This window comes from Sebastes umbrosus, chromosome 15 (assembly GCF_015220745.1).
Source record: "Sebastes umbrosus isolate fSebUmb1 chromosome 15, fSebUmb1.pri, whole genome shotgun sequence".
NCBI classification, from domain to species: Eukaryota; Metazoa; Chordata; class Actinopteri; order Perciformes; family Sebastidae; genus Sebastes; species Sebastes umbrosus.
The window spans coordinates 9,552,442-9,571,371 of record NC_051283.1 but is presented as its reverse complement, the minus strand read 5'-3'; the positions used below and the strand labels follow the sequence as shown (position 1 = coordinate 9,571,371).

Here is an 18,930-nt window from a genome sequence, read left to right as displayed (position 1 = left end):
ACACAGGAAATGGAGGAACAGCTCACAGCTGAAAAAAAAAACCCAAAACATGGGTGGAGGTGAAACGGCTCCAAAAAATCGAAAAAAAAAAAAGTATTCAATCTAATTTAATATCACACTGGTTCCCTCGACAAAAGCCAATGGGATTTTTCCATTGGGTTTTGGATTATTGCAGAAAATAAGCTCTGTGACAAACACGTTTGTGATACTTTCACGTTTTGTTCAGCAAGATAATCTCCACAAATGAACGGGACTGTTATGATTTTTGAAGTGTGAATGTAATCGCCAGAAGTAAAAAGCTAACGTTACACTATAAACAAACTAGCATGAACGCGAGTATACACAATGAGGTTGTAAAGGCAGACGAGAGTAGACGTGATGACGTTTAGTATTCTCATTTAGCCACTTGTTAGCAACTGCCTTTTTAAAGACACGTAAAGGCTTCAAAATTCACGAATGGGATATTTAATGACGTATTTTATGTCATAGAACAAAACGCTAAAATCTCTTCAGCTTGTGTTAACTACAGACCTTAATTCAGTTAATTCAATCTAATTAAAAACCCATTGACTTCCAGATGATGAAATTTTGGACAGACATGGATGTAAACTGCAACTTGACTGGTTGGCAGAGGCATACAACCACGAGGAGGTAATTCTAGTTTAATTGTACTGTATTTTCTCAAACAATGTATTAGTTCTTGGTGTAAACAGCTTTTAATTTCAGGGGTTTAGTGCTCTTTATGTGTATCCACCGGCACTCCTTATACAGGTACTTTAAAAGACTTCCTGCTGCCAGAACTATGACATTCCAGTAAAACAATAGATGCATTCAATAGATGTAATGTATGTATGCCAAGTTTTATTCATATGTTATTGTAACTGTCATGACAATTTCATCACATCAAGGAGTGTCTGTTTGAATCAGGGGGCAGGGCTTAATTTCCTTGTTCCTGTTTTATTTACTCGACTGACAATGGTGAGTAGCTGCTTTTAAGTGCTTCTCTTTGCCATTATTTTATATCATTATGATTTATTTCTACATTGCTAATTTAATGTGTTGTCAGTGTAATTGTTGTAATGTGCTGCGCATTATTTCTGATTGCATCAGGCTTCTAAAGGAAACAGGAAGAGAACGATAGAAGATACAAAGAGGTGAGTGAGCTGATTTACTGAAACATAAGTTGTTATTGCTGCATCCTGCTTTTTAATTCAAACATTTAATTTTTTATTATTTTAGAGAAGAAAAGTTTCTGAAAAAGAAACTATCTTTCAGAGGGAATGCTTTCCTGATTATCCATGAAATGGTGAAACTGAATGCAAAACACCCTACACTGCTTATGGATGAGGTACGTCTGATTTTTTTTTTGGTCTGTTTTTGGACATAATACCCTGTCACAGTGTATGTTGTACACACAATGCTTCTCAGTAACACACAAACACAGAAAGCGATATTTAAGGGATAATGTACAGCGAGTCGGTCATCGTTGTGAAATAAACCCTGACAGGGTGATCACGGAGGGGTCTTGCATTACCCTGAAGGGGTGTATTTCGCAACAATGAATGGCTCGCTGTACATTATTCTGCTTATTACATGGCTACTTACTTAACGGGATAGTTGTTGATTGTTGATAGTGTTTTGAAGTGGGGTTGTATGAGGTATTTATCCATAATCAGTGTATTACTTACAGTAAATGATGGTTGGCACGCCCCCAGCTTGGAGAAACAGACCGTAGCACTGACACTGGAGCAAAGCAATGCAGTGCTGTGGACGGGGACGGGGATGGCAAAAAAACATATTTTAGCCACCGAAAAGAAAGGTTCACCTAAAAAAATGTATATCCGTTTAAGTGTACGCTATATTTAGAATATTTTCACCACTTTATCTTGCCGTCAGACAGACCTTCTCCTTTCCGACGGGAAAACTGAACTGAAAGTGAAACTTATTTATGCTCTCTCCAAAGTCAGCATGCTCAGATGATATTACTGTATAGATACTTTTCACTTCCAGTTAATTTCGCCATCAGAAAATATTCTAAATATAGCGTACACTTAAACGAATATTATTATTTTTTTTTAGATGAGCCTTTCTTTTAGGTAGCTAAAATACGTTTTTTTTGCCGTTTTGCTTTGCTCCGGTGTCGGTGCTCCGGTCTGTTTCTCGATGCTGGGGGCGTGCCGACCGTCATCTACTGTAAGTAATACACCTACTATGGATAAGTACCTCATACAACCCCACTTCAAAACACCCGAACTAGCCCTATCAATAATTTGACACAAAAATGGTCCTCCAGAGTCCGCAGAGAGAACTGCAACCATAGCAATGGTCTGTTATACATATCAGCGGCAAAGAGTATAGAAGCAAAGAAACTCTGGTGCTTTTTTGACAATGGCCACAAGATGACGCTGTGGTAGGGCTGCCTCAATTTTGGACTGTAAACACCAATGAGTCCATAGCCATGAATGTATAAAGAGACGTCTTTAAATCAGGGGATCATTTTTTTGAGGTAAATCAACTTCCCAGTCCGTGGGTGGGAGAAGGTCTGAGGTTCCCTGCATGTTTAGCAGGGACATTACCCCTTTTTTTATTTTTATTTGTATTTGTATTTTTGTATTCAATTGGAATGTGTTCTGTTGTGGTTCTGAGTTTTTTGTACAGCTCGGGTATTGTATGTTTCTGCTTTTTTTTTGTTTTTTTGGAGTGTGCTAGGAGATTTCCAGCTCTTTATTTGCATCAGGAATTTTAATGGCAAATAAACTTCGGGTCTGCACTTGGAATGTGCGAGGGATTAATAATCCTATAAAGCGTAGGAAAATACTTACCTTCCTGAAAAAAGAAAATATAGATATAGCTCTAGTGCAAGAAACCCATCTTGATGACAAAGAACATTTAAAGTTAAGGCAGGGTATGTTTGGACAAGTATTCTTTTCATCCTTTACAACCAGAAGCACGGGTGTTGCTGTACTTATTAGACGAACCCTGCCTTTTAAGGTGGTTAACTGTGTTGAAGATCGGAGTGGTCGTTATTGTAGGGGTTCTACTTTGGTAGGTTTTGGTTATTAGCAAATTAATTAATAAATAATAATAGAATTATTAATATTAATAAAGATTATCAATAAACATCAATAATAAACGGGGCACCACCCTGGAATCAGGGACCAATGACCAAAACGTTAATATAGTCTCATTATATATGCTAAACTATCACTTTGGAACGTTGATTAATAATTAAATTAATAACTATAACCAAAATAGATAGTAAAGGTTGAAGGATATCGGAGTTCTTGACATAGCAGAGGTTGGCAGTATTCACTCTTGTGCAACATTAAAGAGACCAGCATGTATATTCCACAAACATTTATTTACAAGATAATAAAGGTTCAAAACACAATATTAATCTAACTAAATAACTAAACTAAACAAACCAAACACAGTATGTGTGTGTGTGTGTGTGTGTGTGTGAGAGAGAGAGAGAGAGAGAGAGAGAGAGGGGGGGGGGAAACAAGATGGGTTCTTGTCTCCAAATGTCTGTATGGCCTACAAACAAAATGGCGGGCACTGTAAAACTACAAAGATGGCTGAATCAAAGATGGCGGAATCAAAGATGGCGGAATCAAAGATGGCCATCAGCATGTCACCACATGACCTCTTTGTTCTTCTGAGAAGAAGGACAGAGAGGGGAGGGGGGGGGGGGGGGGGGGGGGGGGGGGGGCAGGTGATGTGGGGGTTAAGATTATCTGAAGCTGTATGTTTATGTTTAACTAATTCACAGTTTCTGTATGTGATCTTTATGTGTGTTAGATATGCAGTGGGTTAGAAAAGATGGTTAGTTGCATGCAAGACCTTGTCTATGTGAAGCATAAACTAAACACATCAGATGTGGCGAAATTCAAGCTCTTCATGGCGGGGGGTCCTTTCTGCTGAAGGCAAGACTAAATTAGCATTACAATGCACTGGTGCATCACATGCTAATGTCCTCTCTGGCTGAGAGGCAGAGGCTGGACAGCTCTCATCAAGTGAGGAGAGGGAATCTGAGTAACCAGAATCACAGTGACTAACAGGTGGGGAAAGACATTCTAGTCTAAGCCCTAACAATTTCTCTTTGTATTGAAAAAGAGCTAACTCTGCTGAATGCAGGTCTTCTAAGTAACGCATGGCTTTCTTATCAGCTGTCTGAACTTCATGGAGGAGACTAGCACTTTGCGTTCTTAGGCTATCTACCTCTTTTTCCAGGGCTGCTTTACTCTGAATGGCAAGACTGGTTTGCTTGTGGAAAATCAGAAGCAAGCATTTTAACAATGAATCTTTGGATGCAGTCTGCGCATCAAACCTGTCTGTGAGGAGCGATTCCATTTCTTTCCTGCACTCACTGAAACTCAACCTGCTGATGAGTTCAGGGCAGCCAGGGTTTAGGCTCTGTGCTAGGGAAGAAATAAAAAGCTCAACACAGGGGTTATCCATTGTTAAACCTGGAATGGAGGGTGAAACTAAACAGGATGTCTAGTAGAAAACAAAACAATGTTGTTGGCTATGGTGTTGCGTTGGCAGACACCTTGTAGTGTAGTTTGGGAGGTACACTAGCCTTACAACAATACACTGGCCTACACTATGGGGGGTAGCTCCCTGTGGAGGAGGGGACCAACTAGTGACTCTAGTGGGCATCAAACAAAAGGCCAGTAAAGTAAACAAAGGTTTATAAAATAAGTTTGCTTACACACAACATGCACTAACTGAGATGCACGGCAGTTACAGTTGTGATGATGTCTCTTAAAGGTGACTCAAGCTGGACACGTGGAAGTAACAGCTAGGTTGCAAACTTATATCACAGGGCTGTTTAGCACACTGTGGCTCTTATCTTAACTCAGGCTGGAATGCTTGGCAGTTACACAGCAGGGTACAAGCTCTCTATGTTACACAGGGCCGGTGGCAGGCTGTGTCATTAAAGGAACACTTAGATTAACAGCAAAATATGACAACTAGACCAGATTGCATTGAATACGTGGTATTCAAATGCTGAACCAAAATTCTTTCAAGTTCTACAGCGTAGGTTAACTTGAATTAGCAGCAAAAGCAAATTATTAAAATTAACACCATAAAGGCTTAAAGTGTTAATACTCAAAATCTCTCAAATAAACAATTCTAACCACAATGTACTTGTTTAAAAGTACAACTGGACTTCTACTCCTGTGGAAGACTAGTGGTGTAGAATGTAAACACTTTTGGTTTGTTTAGAAGTGGAATATGAAATTTTTGTTTTTGACCAAAAATTATGCTGAAAATTAATATTGCACAATTATGAACATTTGCCAACAAGAATACCATGCCTCATACGGGGCACCATTATGTAGGGATTCTACTTTGGTAGGTTTTGGTTATTAGCAAATTAATTAATGAATAATAATAGAATTATTAATATTAATAAATAATGTGTGTCTGTGTGTGTGTGTGTGTGTGAGAGAGAGAGAGAGAGAGAGGGGGGGAAACAAGATGGGTTCTTGTCTCCAAATGTCTGTATGGCCTACAAACAAAATGGGGGGCACTGTAAAACTACAAAGATGGCTGAATCAAAGATGGCGGAATCAAAGATGGCCATCAGCATGTCACCACATGACCTCTTTGTTCTTCTGAGAAGAAGGACAGAGAGGGGGGGGGGGGAGGGGGGGGTGATGTGGGGTTAAGATTATCTGAAGCTGTATGTTTATGTTTAACTAATTCACAGTTTCTGTATGTGATCTTAATGTGTGTTAGATATGCAGTGGGTTAGAAAAGATGGTTAGTTGCATGCAAGACCTTGTCTATGTGAAGCATAAATTAAACACATCAGATGTGGCGAAGCCAGTTACCCAAAAATCAAATACAGATAAATCAACACAGTCAAACTCAATGAATAACATTAAACCAAATCAATACAAGTACTTTCTAGAAATCAAAGTTGGACAGTCTTGCTCAGCCGTGTGCGATTGCTAATGCTAAGGCCCAGTACGTTACCAATCCATGGAAGAACCGGTTTTGTGATTCCATGTGTTGAAATTGTGGTTCCAAGTCAAAGATGTCGTCTTTGCTGTTAGTTTGGTGCTAACTTCTTTGCTTGATAGCTTGAAGTTAGCTGGTGAAAAGGGCAGAGCACTCGCGTCGTCTGCCGTTTGGTTCCTTGTGGCTATGTCTGTTTCCTAACAGGACATAGAATCAGAGAGCAGAGCTGCTTCCGGTCTGGAGCACAGCAACTCACCTCCAGCAGGTCAGCTTGTTGAGGAGGATGAGTAGAAAGAGTGGGGCAGCTCACCTCTCACACGTCAGGAGAGATGAGCAGATGAGAAGAAAGAGGTCGAAAGAGGAGGAACAAAGAACATTCCTCTGGTTTTGTTCTGTGTGAATTTCACGCCTAGGTGTGAAATGTTACTGTAGCCAATGAGGACTGAGCTGAGTCCTGTGGTCAAGGAGAGCATACCTTCAGGATTCTGGGAGACAGTTCACTGTGTCTGCCACCCGAAATGGCAGGTCCCTACATTATGTTATAATTAAAGGGAGTTTACAAGGTCAAGATATTGTAATAATGAATGTTTATTTCCCACCAGCTCATCCAGTTGCTTTTGTTACTAAAGTGTTCTTAGATTTTGCAGAAATGACAGCAGATATAGTAATTGTGGGTGGTGATTTTAATTGTATATTAAATCCGCTCATAGATAGATTCCCACACCGCATTATGGCCCCCTCTCCCCAAGCAAATGCTCTTCGTTCCATCTGTGAGGATCTCGGATTTGATGATGTTTGGAGGAGTCTTCACCCTTCTGACAAAGAATATACACTCATCTCTGCTCCTCATGGGTGTCAGACTAGAATTGATTATTTTTTTCTACCCAAATCCGAACTACACTCTGTTTTATCTTGTAATATAAACAGTATAATAATATCTGATCATGCCAGTATGGTTATGGATATAAAACTTAAAGTCTCAATAAACCAGGCCCGACAGTGGAGACTTAACACTATTATTCTTAAAGATAATACTTTTACATCTTATTTTTCCACCGAATTTAAAGGGACTATTTGTAACTTTCAGAAATGCTTCTTAACAGCGACACCTGTGGCTGGGAAATCAACGAAAGTCAGCGTCAGGCTCGCGCTTGCTCGCTCTAAATATACCTGAACGAGCATCACTCAAAACAGTGAGGCGACACAAGTCAGCTAAAACCACAATATCACTCTATATTTCACCTGCTTGGCAGTAATGTTAGCTGACCAGACGAAGGTCTCTCCATGAACATGATTTAGATTTGATCCTAGTGTTGGCTTTTCCTGCCTAAGTGCAGGCTGAAGCAGCGGGGCTCTGCAGCGGTGCTCTGCAGCGGTGCTCTGCAGCATGTCTCCTCTGCTCTCTCCACCCGCAGCCGGAGAGAGCAGAGGAGACACCGGCACCCGGTCGGTAACAAGAAGGTAACGTAGCTCCGTCACTTCACAAGACACGGGAAACCTCTGTTGGTCTGGAGGAACTGCAGCATTTATTTCTGCACAAACATCCCCTGTGCATTCACTAAATATTCTCAGAGCTAAACTAACTCTTCTGCAGTGTGTAGTGAGCGCGCGTTCACGTCTAGAGGTGGAGCGAGACCGCGAGGACGCGCACGCATTCTGAGTGAAGGAGAGCATGCAGCGGAGACGAGGCTCCAGCCACACGCGAGCGCGCATATGCGAACGCGCATGTGTGACGACCCGCTACATTTTTACGCTTAAAAAGTTACAAATAGTCCCTTTAAGGCATTTTTGTCCATCAATTTACAATCTTCGAATAATCCCTCAATTCTATGGGAAACTTGCAAAGTCTATGCAAGAGGGTTGATCATATCATACTCTACAACTAAGAGGCGCTAAAAACTTAAAGAGCTAAAATCCTTAGAGAACAAATTGTCAAATAAAGAAAAGATTTATATTAGCTCTCCATCACCTTATATATGGCAAGAAATGTCTGCTCTTAGATCAGCTATAAGTTGTCTTCTTACTAAAGATGCAGAGAAAAAAATTAAGTATATTAAACAGAGCTTTTATGAATATGGATATAAACCAGGGAAATATCTTGCATACCTGGCTAAAAAACGAGCAGAGTCCCAGTCTATAGCAGTGATTGCGGATGCTGAGGGCAATAGGTTATACGAAAACAGACTGATAAATGACAGCTTCCAAGATTTTTACATAAATTTGTACTCTTCTGAACAGACAACTGACGCACCTCAATTAATGGAAGACTTTTTTGCTCAGATTAATCTTCCAACACTATCAGAAGAACAGGAACGTTTTCTTAACAGCCCCATTACAAGAAATTAAGTAGTTAATGCCATCAAAAAGCTTCAGAGTGGGAAGTCGCCAGGGCCTGATGGGTTCTGTTCTGAATTTTATAAGGAGTTCCAAGACTTACTTTTGGAACCGTTACTTGAAATGTTCAATCATTCATTTTCTATTGCAGATTTGCCACAGACTCTTAAAGAGGCTAACATATCACTTATCTTAAAGAAAGGGAAATGTCCTGAATCCTGCTCATCCTATAGGCCGATAGCTCTTTTAAATGTGGACAGAAAATTGCTTTCTAAAATTTTAGCTACTCGTTTGGAGGACCTTCTGCCCATATTAATTAAAGAGGATCAAACTGGCTTTATAAAAGGCAGAAACTCAACTAACAATGTCAGACGTCTCATTAATGCTATTCGGGCCTTTAAACAAAAATCTATAGATGGTCGGGTACTTTCTCTGGACACAGAGAAGGCATTTGACCGAATTGAGTGGCCTTTTTCAATTTACACATTAGAAAAGTTTGGTCTTGGTAATAATTTTGTGAAATGGGTTGAAATCATTTAAAATGATCCTCAAGCTGCGGTTATGACTAATGGACTTAGATCAGAGTATTTTAGTACACATAGAGGAACTAGACAGGGCTGCCCTCTATCGCCTCTCCTGTTTGCATTGGCCATTGAGCCACTGGCTGAGGCCATTAGAAGAGAGCCCTCTATATGTGGTCTGCAGGTCAGAGAGATATGTCACAAGATAACATTGTATGCTGACGACGTCCTAGTTTTTCTAACTGACCCTGAGACATCAGTTTCAGCCCTCATTAAGGTGATTAACATGTTTAGCAAATTCTCTGGGTATAAGATTAATTTAAACAAATCAGAAGCTATGCCCCTGGGTACTCTAACTACTATACCTAATACTGTCCCATCCTTCTCTTTCAAATGGTCTCCTGCAGGTTTAGCCTATTTAGGTATTTTTATTACCCCATCATTTAATCAGTTATATAAAGCCAACTTTGTCCCTTTATGTGGTAAAATAAGACAAGATTTAGAGCGTTGGAACTCACTTCCTGTTTCTTGGTTAGGACGTTTAGCCCTGATAAAGATGAATGTGTTACCTAGGCTACTTTATCCCATTCAAATGATTCCCATATTGTTTTCAGATAGGGTTCTTAAAGATTTGAATAGCTGGCTCAGCTCTTTCATATGGAGCAAACGTAGACCTAGACTCAAAATATCAGTTCTACAATTGCCAGGTTCAATGGGTGGTTTAAACCTGCCAAATATCAAAGTATACCAGCTGTGTGCTCACTTGAGATTTATATCTGAATGGGTGAAAGATGAGGCATCTTCTGCTTGGCTGAACATTGAAGCATCATTGTCCCAGCGAAGACTACAGGATTTATTATTTTTTAAGAATTTTAAGGACATAAGAAATAATTGTATAAATCCAATAACAAATCAATGCTTTAAAGGCATGGCGATCAGTCCGTCGTCTGGAGGGGAGGTCCAAATTAACTTCCACACTCACCCCAATAATTAACAACCCTGAATTTTTGCCAGGGATATTGGATTCTGGTTTCCGACAATGGAACAATAAAAATATTACAATTTGGGAGACTTACTTTCAGATAATAGTCTCATGTCATTTGAACAATTGATAAAGGAATACCAACTCCCAAAACAAGATTTCTTTCGTTTTTTACAAATAAGGCATTATATCACTAAGAGTACAACCATTATAGATCATCCTGAGATGTCTGCTGTTGAAAAATGCTGTTCAAACGACCAACGAAGGTGTCTCTGAGTTTGCTATATAATGTAATGAATGGCAAGTATACTACAAACACACAGAGGAATAGGAGTGTTTGGGAGAAGGAACTGTCAGTGACTATTAATGATGAGACATAGGACGATATTTGGAGTCATGCCAAAAAGATATCTATCTGTACCCGGACGAAAGCAATCCAATTTAAAATTATACATAGAATACATATATCCCCTAATCGCAGGCATTTTTTTGACCCCACACTTTCTCCTCTGTGTCTCAAATGTAAAACCGAAATAGGTACCTTAACCCATTGCCTTTGGTCGTGTCATAAATTACAGAAGTACTGGTCTGAAATAGTATGTCAAATGGAAAAGATATTTGATAAGGATTTAGAAATGAATCCAATGTCTTTGATTTTAGGAATCCAAAGTAAAAATATAATTACTGCAGCCAACAAAAGGTTATATAACATTCTTACATTTGCTGCTAGAAAAAATATACTACTACAGTGGATCAGTGATAAGAAACCCTCTGTCCAAGGCTGGCGAAAAGTGATATTTGAGATGGTCCCTTTGGAATATCTCACAAATATTCTACATACCAAAGTAGATCAGTTCCACAATATCTGGCAACCCTATCTGAATTATATTGGACCCGAACTCTCTTCCATTATCTCACAAGGAGTCTCTTGAACATGAACTCATATATCCTGTGACTTCCCTGCACTATGGACTATTTCCTATGACCTCCTATATACATTTTTTTTACCTGAGCTGTACCAGTGTTTTTTGTTTTTTTTTTCCGTTTTTTTCTCTTTTGCCTTTATCCTTATTGTGTTTGTGAAAATATGAAAACCCAATGAACATATTAGTGAAAAAAAAAAACACCAACAATTGTGGAGTGGTATAAACTGATATTTGAGCTAATATCAATGGAATATGTAACATACAGATTTAAATGTAAAATGGGTGATTTCTTTACGACTTGGACATCCTTTTTTAAATATGCTGGTGAAAAACGTACAAATAGTGTACTAAAGGGTTCGATAGATTTCAATATTGAACTAAAGGGTCTGATAGATTGCAATATTGAAAACGTTTAACTGGCGTCCGATGGACGCTTTCAGTCCAAAATGGCGGTGGTGTAGCTCTGCTGCTGGGCGCTGACGTTGCAATGGAACGAACAATTGACTTTTACTTCTTAGCAATATACGTTCTTTGGCAGCGGTCTGCTATAAAGAAATAACAGGCTGTAGAATGCCGTAATTGACCAATCACAATCAAGTATTCAACAAAGCCGTGTAATAACAGTCTTGAATGTGTTTTGACTTTACAGATTCTTCACAGCATCTTCTTTCTGGGAAAGTTAAACGATCCAGAATTTTCCCCAGAACGTATGGCGAGGAATGATGATGATGTAGACATGCTTAAAATGTTGAGGGACTGCTTCCCTCGGCCTTTTGCCCTCTATTCCTCTCATCTACCCAAGCGGAGTCCATTCTCATGTGTGCTAGACATGGTAAGATTATCAAATATAATTCAGTTCTTCTTTGTAAAGTTGTATAGAATTGCTACTTCACCTAAACATTCTCAAATATTACAGTTTATGATTATTGTGCATCAATGGCGTTGATAATATTTGTGGTTTATTATAGATTGTCCACCTGTGTGGACGAAAGGATGACGAAAAGGAAATAATAAAAAGGCTGCAAGACTTCATCAGTCAACTGGAGCCTGGTGAATCAAAGGTTCTGGTCTCCTCCACCATCTGTGTCTCTCAAAGAAATATCCCAAAATCAGTAAAGTACTACGGAGTCTCCATGTCCACTTCAGGCCCTTATCCCGGGAGAATCATGATTGCCGCGTCCTGCCTTAGCAGCTGGGACAGTAATGTGGCTGATGCAGTGATGACCTACTATCCAAATAAGACCAAGAAGCCGTATTTTGATGGAACCATCAAACTTCAACAGCATGTTAGGTGCCAGGCATTTAACCTCCGTCTAGGAAGAGAAAAGCCTCCTTGTAGATCCTGTGAGAATTTGTTTGGTTTGGAAACAAGTGAAACTAACCAGTCAGACTATGGCAACTGTGCCGAAGCCGAAAGTTTGAGCAACTTGCTTAAATATGTTGAAAAGGTTAGAGAGCAAGTACGACCAACATCTGAGACGTGCACAGATAAGAACAGGGAGACGGTTAAAAAGAGTGTCCTGACAGAACTTAAACGTTTGCTGCGTGAGTTGAAATTTAAATGGGATAATGAGTTCTACGACCCAAGAGTTTGATCTTAAAAGGGGGAAACATATCGAGTACAATTCTTGTGGTCTTTAATTATAAAGTTACCAGGTTGATCTCTTTTGATATGATTCTTTATCAGTAAAAACTTCACTGTAACCCTCTAGGCACTGAAATTTGTACTTTTTTGTGGATATCACATTCATGTGATGTATTGATCACAATAAAATTACAGTGATGAAAAATCAGGTTCATATTTATTCGTTTTGATTGGATCTCCTGCAACCTCATCCAAACAAGTGATTCTTGACTGGGGATAAGAAAGTATTCCATGACCAAAAAAAAAACAAGCTATCATCTCATCTACAATGCTGTCAAATTGAACTTTTCTGTCATGTTCAAGGCCTTTGACACATTCATCAAAAGCATATTATACATAAAGTTGGAAACAAGTTGCTTTTGAATAACTCATTCACTGACCATGGGACATTATGTAGACATAACCCAAAAATCTGTTGGAATATAGTTGAAGATATCTCAAGAACTGAGGTCTAAATAAGTCAAATTGTTGTTTTAATTAATCAAATGAGTAATGTAGATTTACCTTTACACAGTATAAATCTTCTAATGTAAGAAACTTTATTACATTCGTCATATACATACACGTACATACATTAAATTTGACCTCTGCATTTAACCCATCCTAAGCATTTAGGAGCAGTGAGCTGCTGTAAAGCGCCTGGGGAGCAACTTGGTGTCTCACCCTCAAGGATACTTTAACATGGATCAAACCGAGGCTATCAAAGGAGATGCGATGAGTGTGGGGTACCACGGTTTTACACTTTGCGACTCACTTTCAGTTTCACAAGCGTGACTGAGAATTACGGTGGCCTTCAGGTAACGTAGAAACGTGAAAGGCTCTCTCATAAAATAATGTATAGAGAATTAATTTCTTAGTACAGTTTTTTGAGTTTTTGTATTATTTTGTGTTTCTGCTGCTAAGAAAGCCATTTAAAACTGCCCCAATAACAGAAACCAATGCAAAGTTCTGAACATTCCATCAGATACAAACTGCACAAAGTTATATTTATTCTGAAAAGAAATGTTATTATTGTTGTTATTCATGTAATATATAATTTTAAAGCTGTTTTTGTGCTCTTTATGCTGTAACTATCCATGGGCATATCATATATAAACTGGAAAAACAAAGTTCGGAAACTTATGTTTGGTCGATTATTTCTCTGTTGTTACAATGCTAATTGGCATTGTATTTTACATCATTGGAAAGCCTGTTTATTTACCTTCGCAATGATGTCCAGCTTGTAAGGATCATGCATTTGTGGGATGAGCAGCACAGCTGATTATATGGGTAGCGCCCAAGAAAAATTTGCCAAAATGCTCTGCCAATGGTAAACAGTGTATTCTTCTGTTAGTGTTGACTCTTGTTTTGAGTTGTTTGGTGGATTGGATGATTGAACTCTCTATCAGTAACAAGGAACAAACAAGACATATTGGCTATTTTACACTTTATTCATTTAATACACCGTCAGGAGCCTCAGTAGCGGGTGGAAGATCCATACGCAGCCACAACAGCCTGGCACCTCCTCCTCATGCTGGTCACCAACCTGGTCACACGTTGCTGTGGGATGGCGTTCCATTCCTCAACCAGGATTCGTTGCAGGTCAGCCAACGAGGTTGTGTTGGTCACTCTAACACGTACAGCACGCTTCCTGGTAGCCTTGAGAATATAATACACTGTTTACCATTGGCAGAGCATTTTGGCAAATTTTTCTTGGGCGCTCCCCACATAATCAGCTGTGATGCTCATCCCACAAATGCATGATCCTTACAAGTTGGACATCATTGCAAAGGTAAATAAACAGGCTTTCCAACGATGTAAAATACAATGACCATTAGCATTGTAACAACAGAGAAATAATCGACCAAACACAAGTTTCCAAACTTTGTTTTTCCAGTATATATGAAGTTAGTTATAAGGGCATTTGGAGTGGCATTCAGAATTTGCCCCATTGCAGCATTAGAGGTCAAAGGTAAACCTGAGTGACCTCAGTGTCATGACAATGTAACTGAGGGATAGATTATAGTCTAAGCTTTACAATGATATATGACTTCATGATATTGTGTGTTGGTTACTCTCTTTTATACTGGATCTATGTGTAAAGTGGTGAAAAAAAATGGAAACATTTTAATGATAGAGAGATGAAAAAAGGAGTGACCATTGCTGCAATGCAATCATGCATTTTCCAACACTAGGGACATAGACCTTTAAAAAAAATCACTATGAGACTTGGTACCTCCAAAGTGGCACGACGGCCAAACTTTGGGGCTATAAAAATGTGTTTTGTGAGGTCGCAGCGACCTTTGACCACCAAAATCTAATCAGGCAACCCAATCTCATGGCAAAAAGTGTAATAGACCTGCCTGTCCACCGGAAGAAAGCATGTTAGTGTCACATTTTGCCTCGCCGAGGCGTGAATATTACACGCCTTGCATGAAGGTGCAGTGTTATGAAGTGATGCTTGTCAAGTGTTTTCCGTATTCCGTACAAAGCTCCAAGCTAGTGATGTAGTATAAAAAGTTAGAAAGACCACTTATGGTGGGCGACTGGTGTTTTGTTTTGCAAGTTGCGTTAATGACATTTGTAGCGTGTTTTCCGAACTGGTGTTATGTTGTTTCTGTACATGTTTCACTTAGTTTACGCACTTATTTTAAGCCCAACCATGACTTTTTCCCTTACCCTAAATAACTTACTTAACTAACTTACTAACTTACCCTTATTGTTGCCTGATCCTAAATCTGTCGCTTTGTTGTCCCCTGCTGGTACTGCACGTTAATACAGGCGTGTAATAATAACGTCTCTGCGAGGCAAAATGTGACACTGACACGATATCCTGTAGTGGACAGGCGGGTCTATTACACGCTCTGGTGTGACATCAGGTTGAACTAGAATGGCACTCGGAGAGCGCAGACCTCCGCCAAGGTGCCTGAGTTTAAAAACAGATCATAGCTCACAGCTGGCGTTACTGTGAGGTGGGCGATTTATTATTAACATGGTGTGTTTCCGTGTAACGTAACGGCGGATGCCTCTCCCATTCAACAGCCTTGTTATGTCTGTATAACGTTACACTATGTTGTCTCTCATCGTGTTATCTACCGCTTTTTTCTTTCTCACCGCGGATGGATAGCAGCTCCCGCACCTCGATGTCTCGCCACACATCCACACACGTATCTCTCTGCTCTCAGAAGGAGGCGGGGTCACACATCATCAACGCGTCATCAGTTACACTGTGCATGTGTTATACCCTGTGGACTTAAGGCTCAGGCTGATCTGAATCCTTAAAAATATTCCTGAATCCCGATAATGATCTGGATCGCCACCAAAATCTAATGTATTGTTCACTGCGCCACACCCCAACCCTCCAAAGATTTCATTCAAATCCATCGCAAACTTTTGGAGTAATCCTGCTAACAGACAGACAAACAAACAAACACCGGTGAAAACATAATGTAATCAGGTCATCCTTGAGTCCAAGTGGACATTTGTGCCAAATTTGAAGAAATTCCTTCCAGGCCTTCCTGAGATATCACATTCACATGAATGGACCGGGCAGATGGACAACCCGAAAACTTAAACTTAAAAAGTCTTAAAGCTGCAGTAGGCAGAATATTTTTGGCATCATTGGGCAAAACTATAATAACATTTCAGCATATTGTAATTCAAGTGTTATGAGAGAAAACTAGACTTCTGCACCTCCTCTCTGTTTTCAGGCTTTAAAAAATCTAACCTGTGACAGGAGACTTTGGCCAATCACAGGTCATTTCAGAGAGAGAGCATTCCTATTGGCTGTTCATTCAACAGAGGCAGCTGTCAATCACTTGCAAACTCCCATCAAATGGTCAAACTAGGCAGTGCTGATCAAATATGAATCAATATTCTGTTGCTGTAATGACTATTTCTCTCCTCAAATGTTTTCAGAAACATCTTATAGTGTACTGTTTAGCTGTAAAATGAGAAAGTTTGCTCCGGCTGGTGGGCGGTGCTTGGTATTTCTTCAACTGATCTCAACATGGCGGCCGGATCACAAAACTCTCTCATTTTACAGCTAAACAGTACACTAACATCATTTCTGCCAGGGATCAAACTGCCAGCCTTGGTGTTAAAGGACGACAACTCTACCCACTGAGCTACAGCCACCCCCCAAAACATAATGCCTCCGGCCATAGAACCTAATATGAATGCAAAATATTGCAACACTTCATTAGCTAGAGTACTTTTCAGACAAGACATGACATGTCTGTATTGCTAAAATAGCACCACACCCAACAGCAGCAAAAAAAAGTTGCTCAACATAACTGAAAGCAGAAATGGAAAATCCCGCTCATGCAGTAACAGCTAAGTTTAGAACAACACAAGCACATTGGTTTACACAATACAGGGTTTTAGATATATAATTTAATTTCATTAGTCATTAGTGACTTGGGATAATAAATAATAAATAAGTCTTTTGAAATGCATTTACTGAAATTATATTCCATAAAGTGATGCTTTAAACAGCACAATCACAGTTGCATTTAGCTCGATTGCATTGGGGTGGAGGCACAATTCTCAGGAAATGATTACTCAAACCTTTTGCCACATAAAACCACATGTCACTGATGTATTTTTGTGTTTCGGGAACTGAATCTTGCATGAACAAAAGTCATATGACTACCAAATTATGTTCCACATTTCTTTCAGTATTTAACTGAGTTTGTTGGTCCCAGTTTTGCCTTCATTTGGGGTTGTCTTTATGTATCTTTTCCATTTGAACTCCTTCCAAGTATTCAACCTGGTCACTAAATTCAGTCTAAAACCAACTTCGTCACACAGTGTCTTGTGGTTTGTCAGTGTTCATTTCAGCCTCCCTGAACAGAATATGAACTTTTTTACATTTTTATTTTCTACCTGCCATCCTGTAACTCATAAAAATACATTTGTTAAAAGCAGAGGTGGAAAAAAATACTCATATTCATATAAAGCAGTGCCAACAATAAGAAAAACTCAGTCTCATGTATTTAAATTTTAAAGATGTATTTATTTTGAGATCAAAGATAAAGCATAAACACGCTGAAACGGTTAAACATGGAGGAAAGCAACGTTTCAATTTTTTCTGTCCGCAGTCTCTCATCCATCGCTGCTGTTTACACAAGCAGAGCGCGTTAGCTCGGCGGCTAACAGCGCGGTGGCTCGGCGGCTAACAGCGCGGTGGCTCGGCGGCTAACAGCGTGTTAAGCACTATAATATTGTGAATTGGTTCGGTTTCACAGTGCACAAAGCAAAGCGGACCAAATAACAAAAAAGTTTCTGAGGGGCGTGTACAAAGGAGCAAACTTATCTTTTTTGTTACTTCTACGCAGGGAATCACAGACTATAATGCTGACAAGGTTTTTTCACTTTGACTCTGCACTGATGTACTTTGTGCACAAATCCCTTCTCCTCCAGTTCATCTCAAATTACTTTATAAACATTACTGTTTATGTGATCTTTATTTAGCATATTCTGTATGTTCTCTTCAGCCCAGATGTCAAGCAAACGTCGGAATACTGCAGAGGTCCAGGTCAGTAACGTTACTGTTTTGTAATTGTGTTTTATACTACAGTGTTAGTTTTCTTAACAGAGATGCCATTCTCTGTTTCCTGTCCAGGGACTACAAATGTAAACTAGCTTATAGCTAACTCTGGTACAGCTAAGAAGCTGTGCACTGTCCCTGTCAAATAAATACATGATTAAATGAGTAACTGAGTAATGAGTAAATGAGTAAATGAATAAATGAAGAAAGCCCTCTCCCACTCATGTTAACCTGTCGTTTACCTGTGTCCATCTCAATAAATGCTCGCACAGGCAGCCTGTATTTTGGTTCGCTTGGAAACAATCCGAGACCGCCTCCCGAAAGAGGACTCGGTTCAGTTGTTTTGGTCCACACCAGAGTATGATTACTGCATTCACAACTGTCCAAACGAAACCTAAATAAAAACCTTCTGTTTGTCTTCCACATTTGCTCTGGCATTTTTTGAGTTTCCCTCGACACATTTTGCTATTATTTGTGATGTTAGAAGCATCTTGTAATAAATTTATATTTACACTGCTTTCAAGTATTCAAACTAGCCACTAAATGCTCTGTGACAGGATACCTGGGAAGACGGGTGTGTTACTTAACACACCTGTCTCTCCCTGAACAGAAAAGAAAACTGGTTCTTGGTCCTGGATCGTTCTCCATTCTTGTTCTCTGTAACCAAGAAAACAAAATGTGTATGGTTAAAGTGGTAGAAAAATCTCAAACCTTTACTCATTAAATATTATAATATTATCACAGAATCTGGGCCTAGGCAATATACTGTATTATTAGAAAGCAACTAATCTAAATCTGTCAAATACATTTTAATAGAAATACAACAAAATACATTGTGCTTTTGGCCTATGGTTAAAATGTCCCATCTGTGATCTACTATGTGTCAGTAAACCAAAAATAATGTTTAAACGTACTCCCATTTGAAATGTAGAGGATTAACATACAGCTAGCCTAGCTAAATGGGGCCAGCAGACTCAAAACCAATAATAATCATAAAAAAATAAAAACAATTGCCTTTC

At 39.3% G+C, this 18,930-nt stretch overlaps 1 protein-coding gene across 1 annotated transcript; it reads left to right on the top strand.

Moving 5' to 3' along the window:
- The first annotated feature begins 1,016 nt into the window (after positions 1-1,016).
- LOC119503977 lies at positions 1,017-12,467 on the top strand. Its single transcript, XM_037796066.1, has 4 exons — positions 1,017-1,154; positions 1,240-1,348; positions 11,386-11,568; positions 11,705-12,467. The coding sequence occupies exons 2-4, from the start codon at positions 1,304-1,306 to the stop codon at positions 12,329-12,331; spliced, it is 855 nt and encodes a 284-aa protein (XP_037651994.1). The 5' UTR covers positions 1,017-1,154; positions 1,240-1,303; the 3' UTR covers positions 12,332-12,467.
- Positions 12,468-18,930: the final 6,463 nt, after the last annotated feature.

Excerpts from the sequence above, each read along its gene's own strand:
- LOC119503977 (XM_037796066.1), top strand. The coding sequence starts at position 1,304 with ATGGTGAAACTGAATGCAAAACACCCTACACTGCTTATGGATGAG. Across the intron at positions 1,349-11,385 it reads CTACACTGCTTATGGATGAG|ATTCTTCACAGCATCTTCTT; the intron begins GTACGTCTGATT and ends TTGACTTTACAG. Across the intron at positions 11,569-11,704 it reads TCTCATGTGTGCTAGACATG|ATTGTCCACCTGTGTGGACG; the intron begins GTAAGATTATCA and ends GGTTTATTATAG.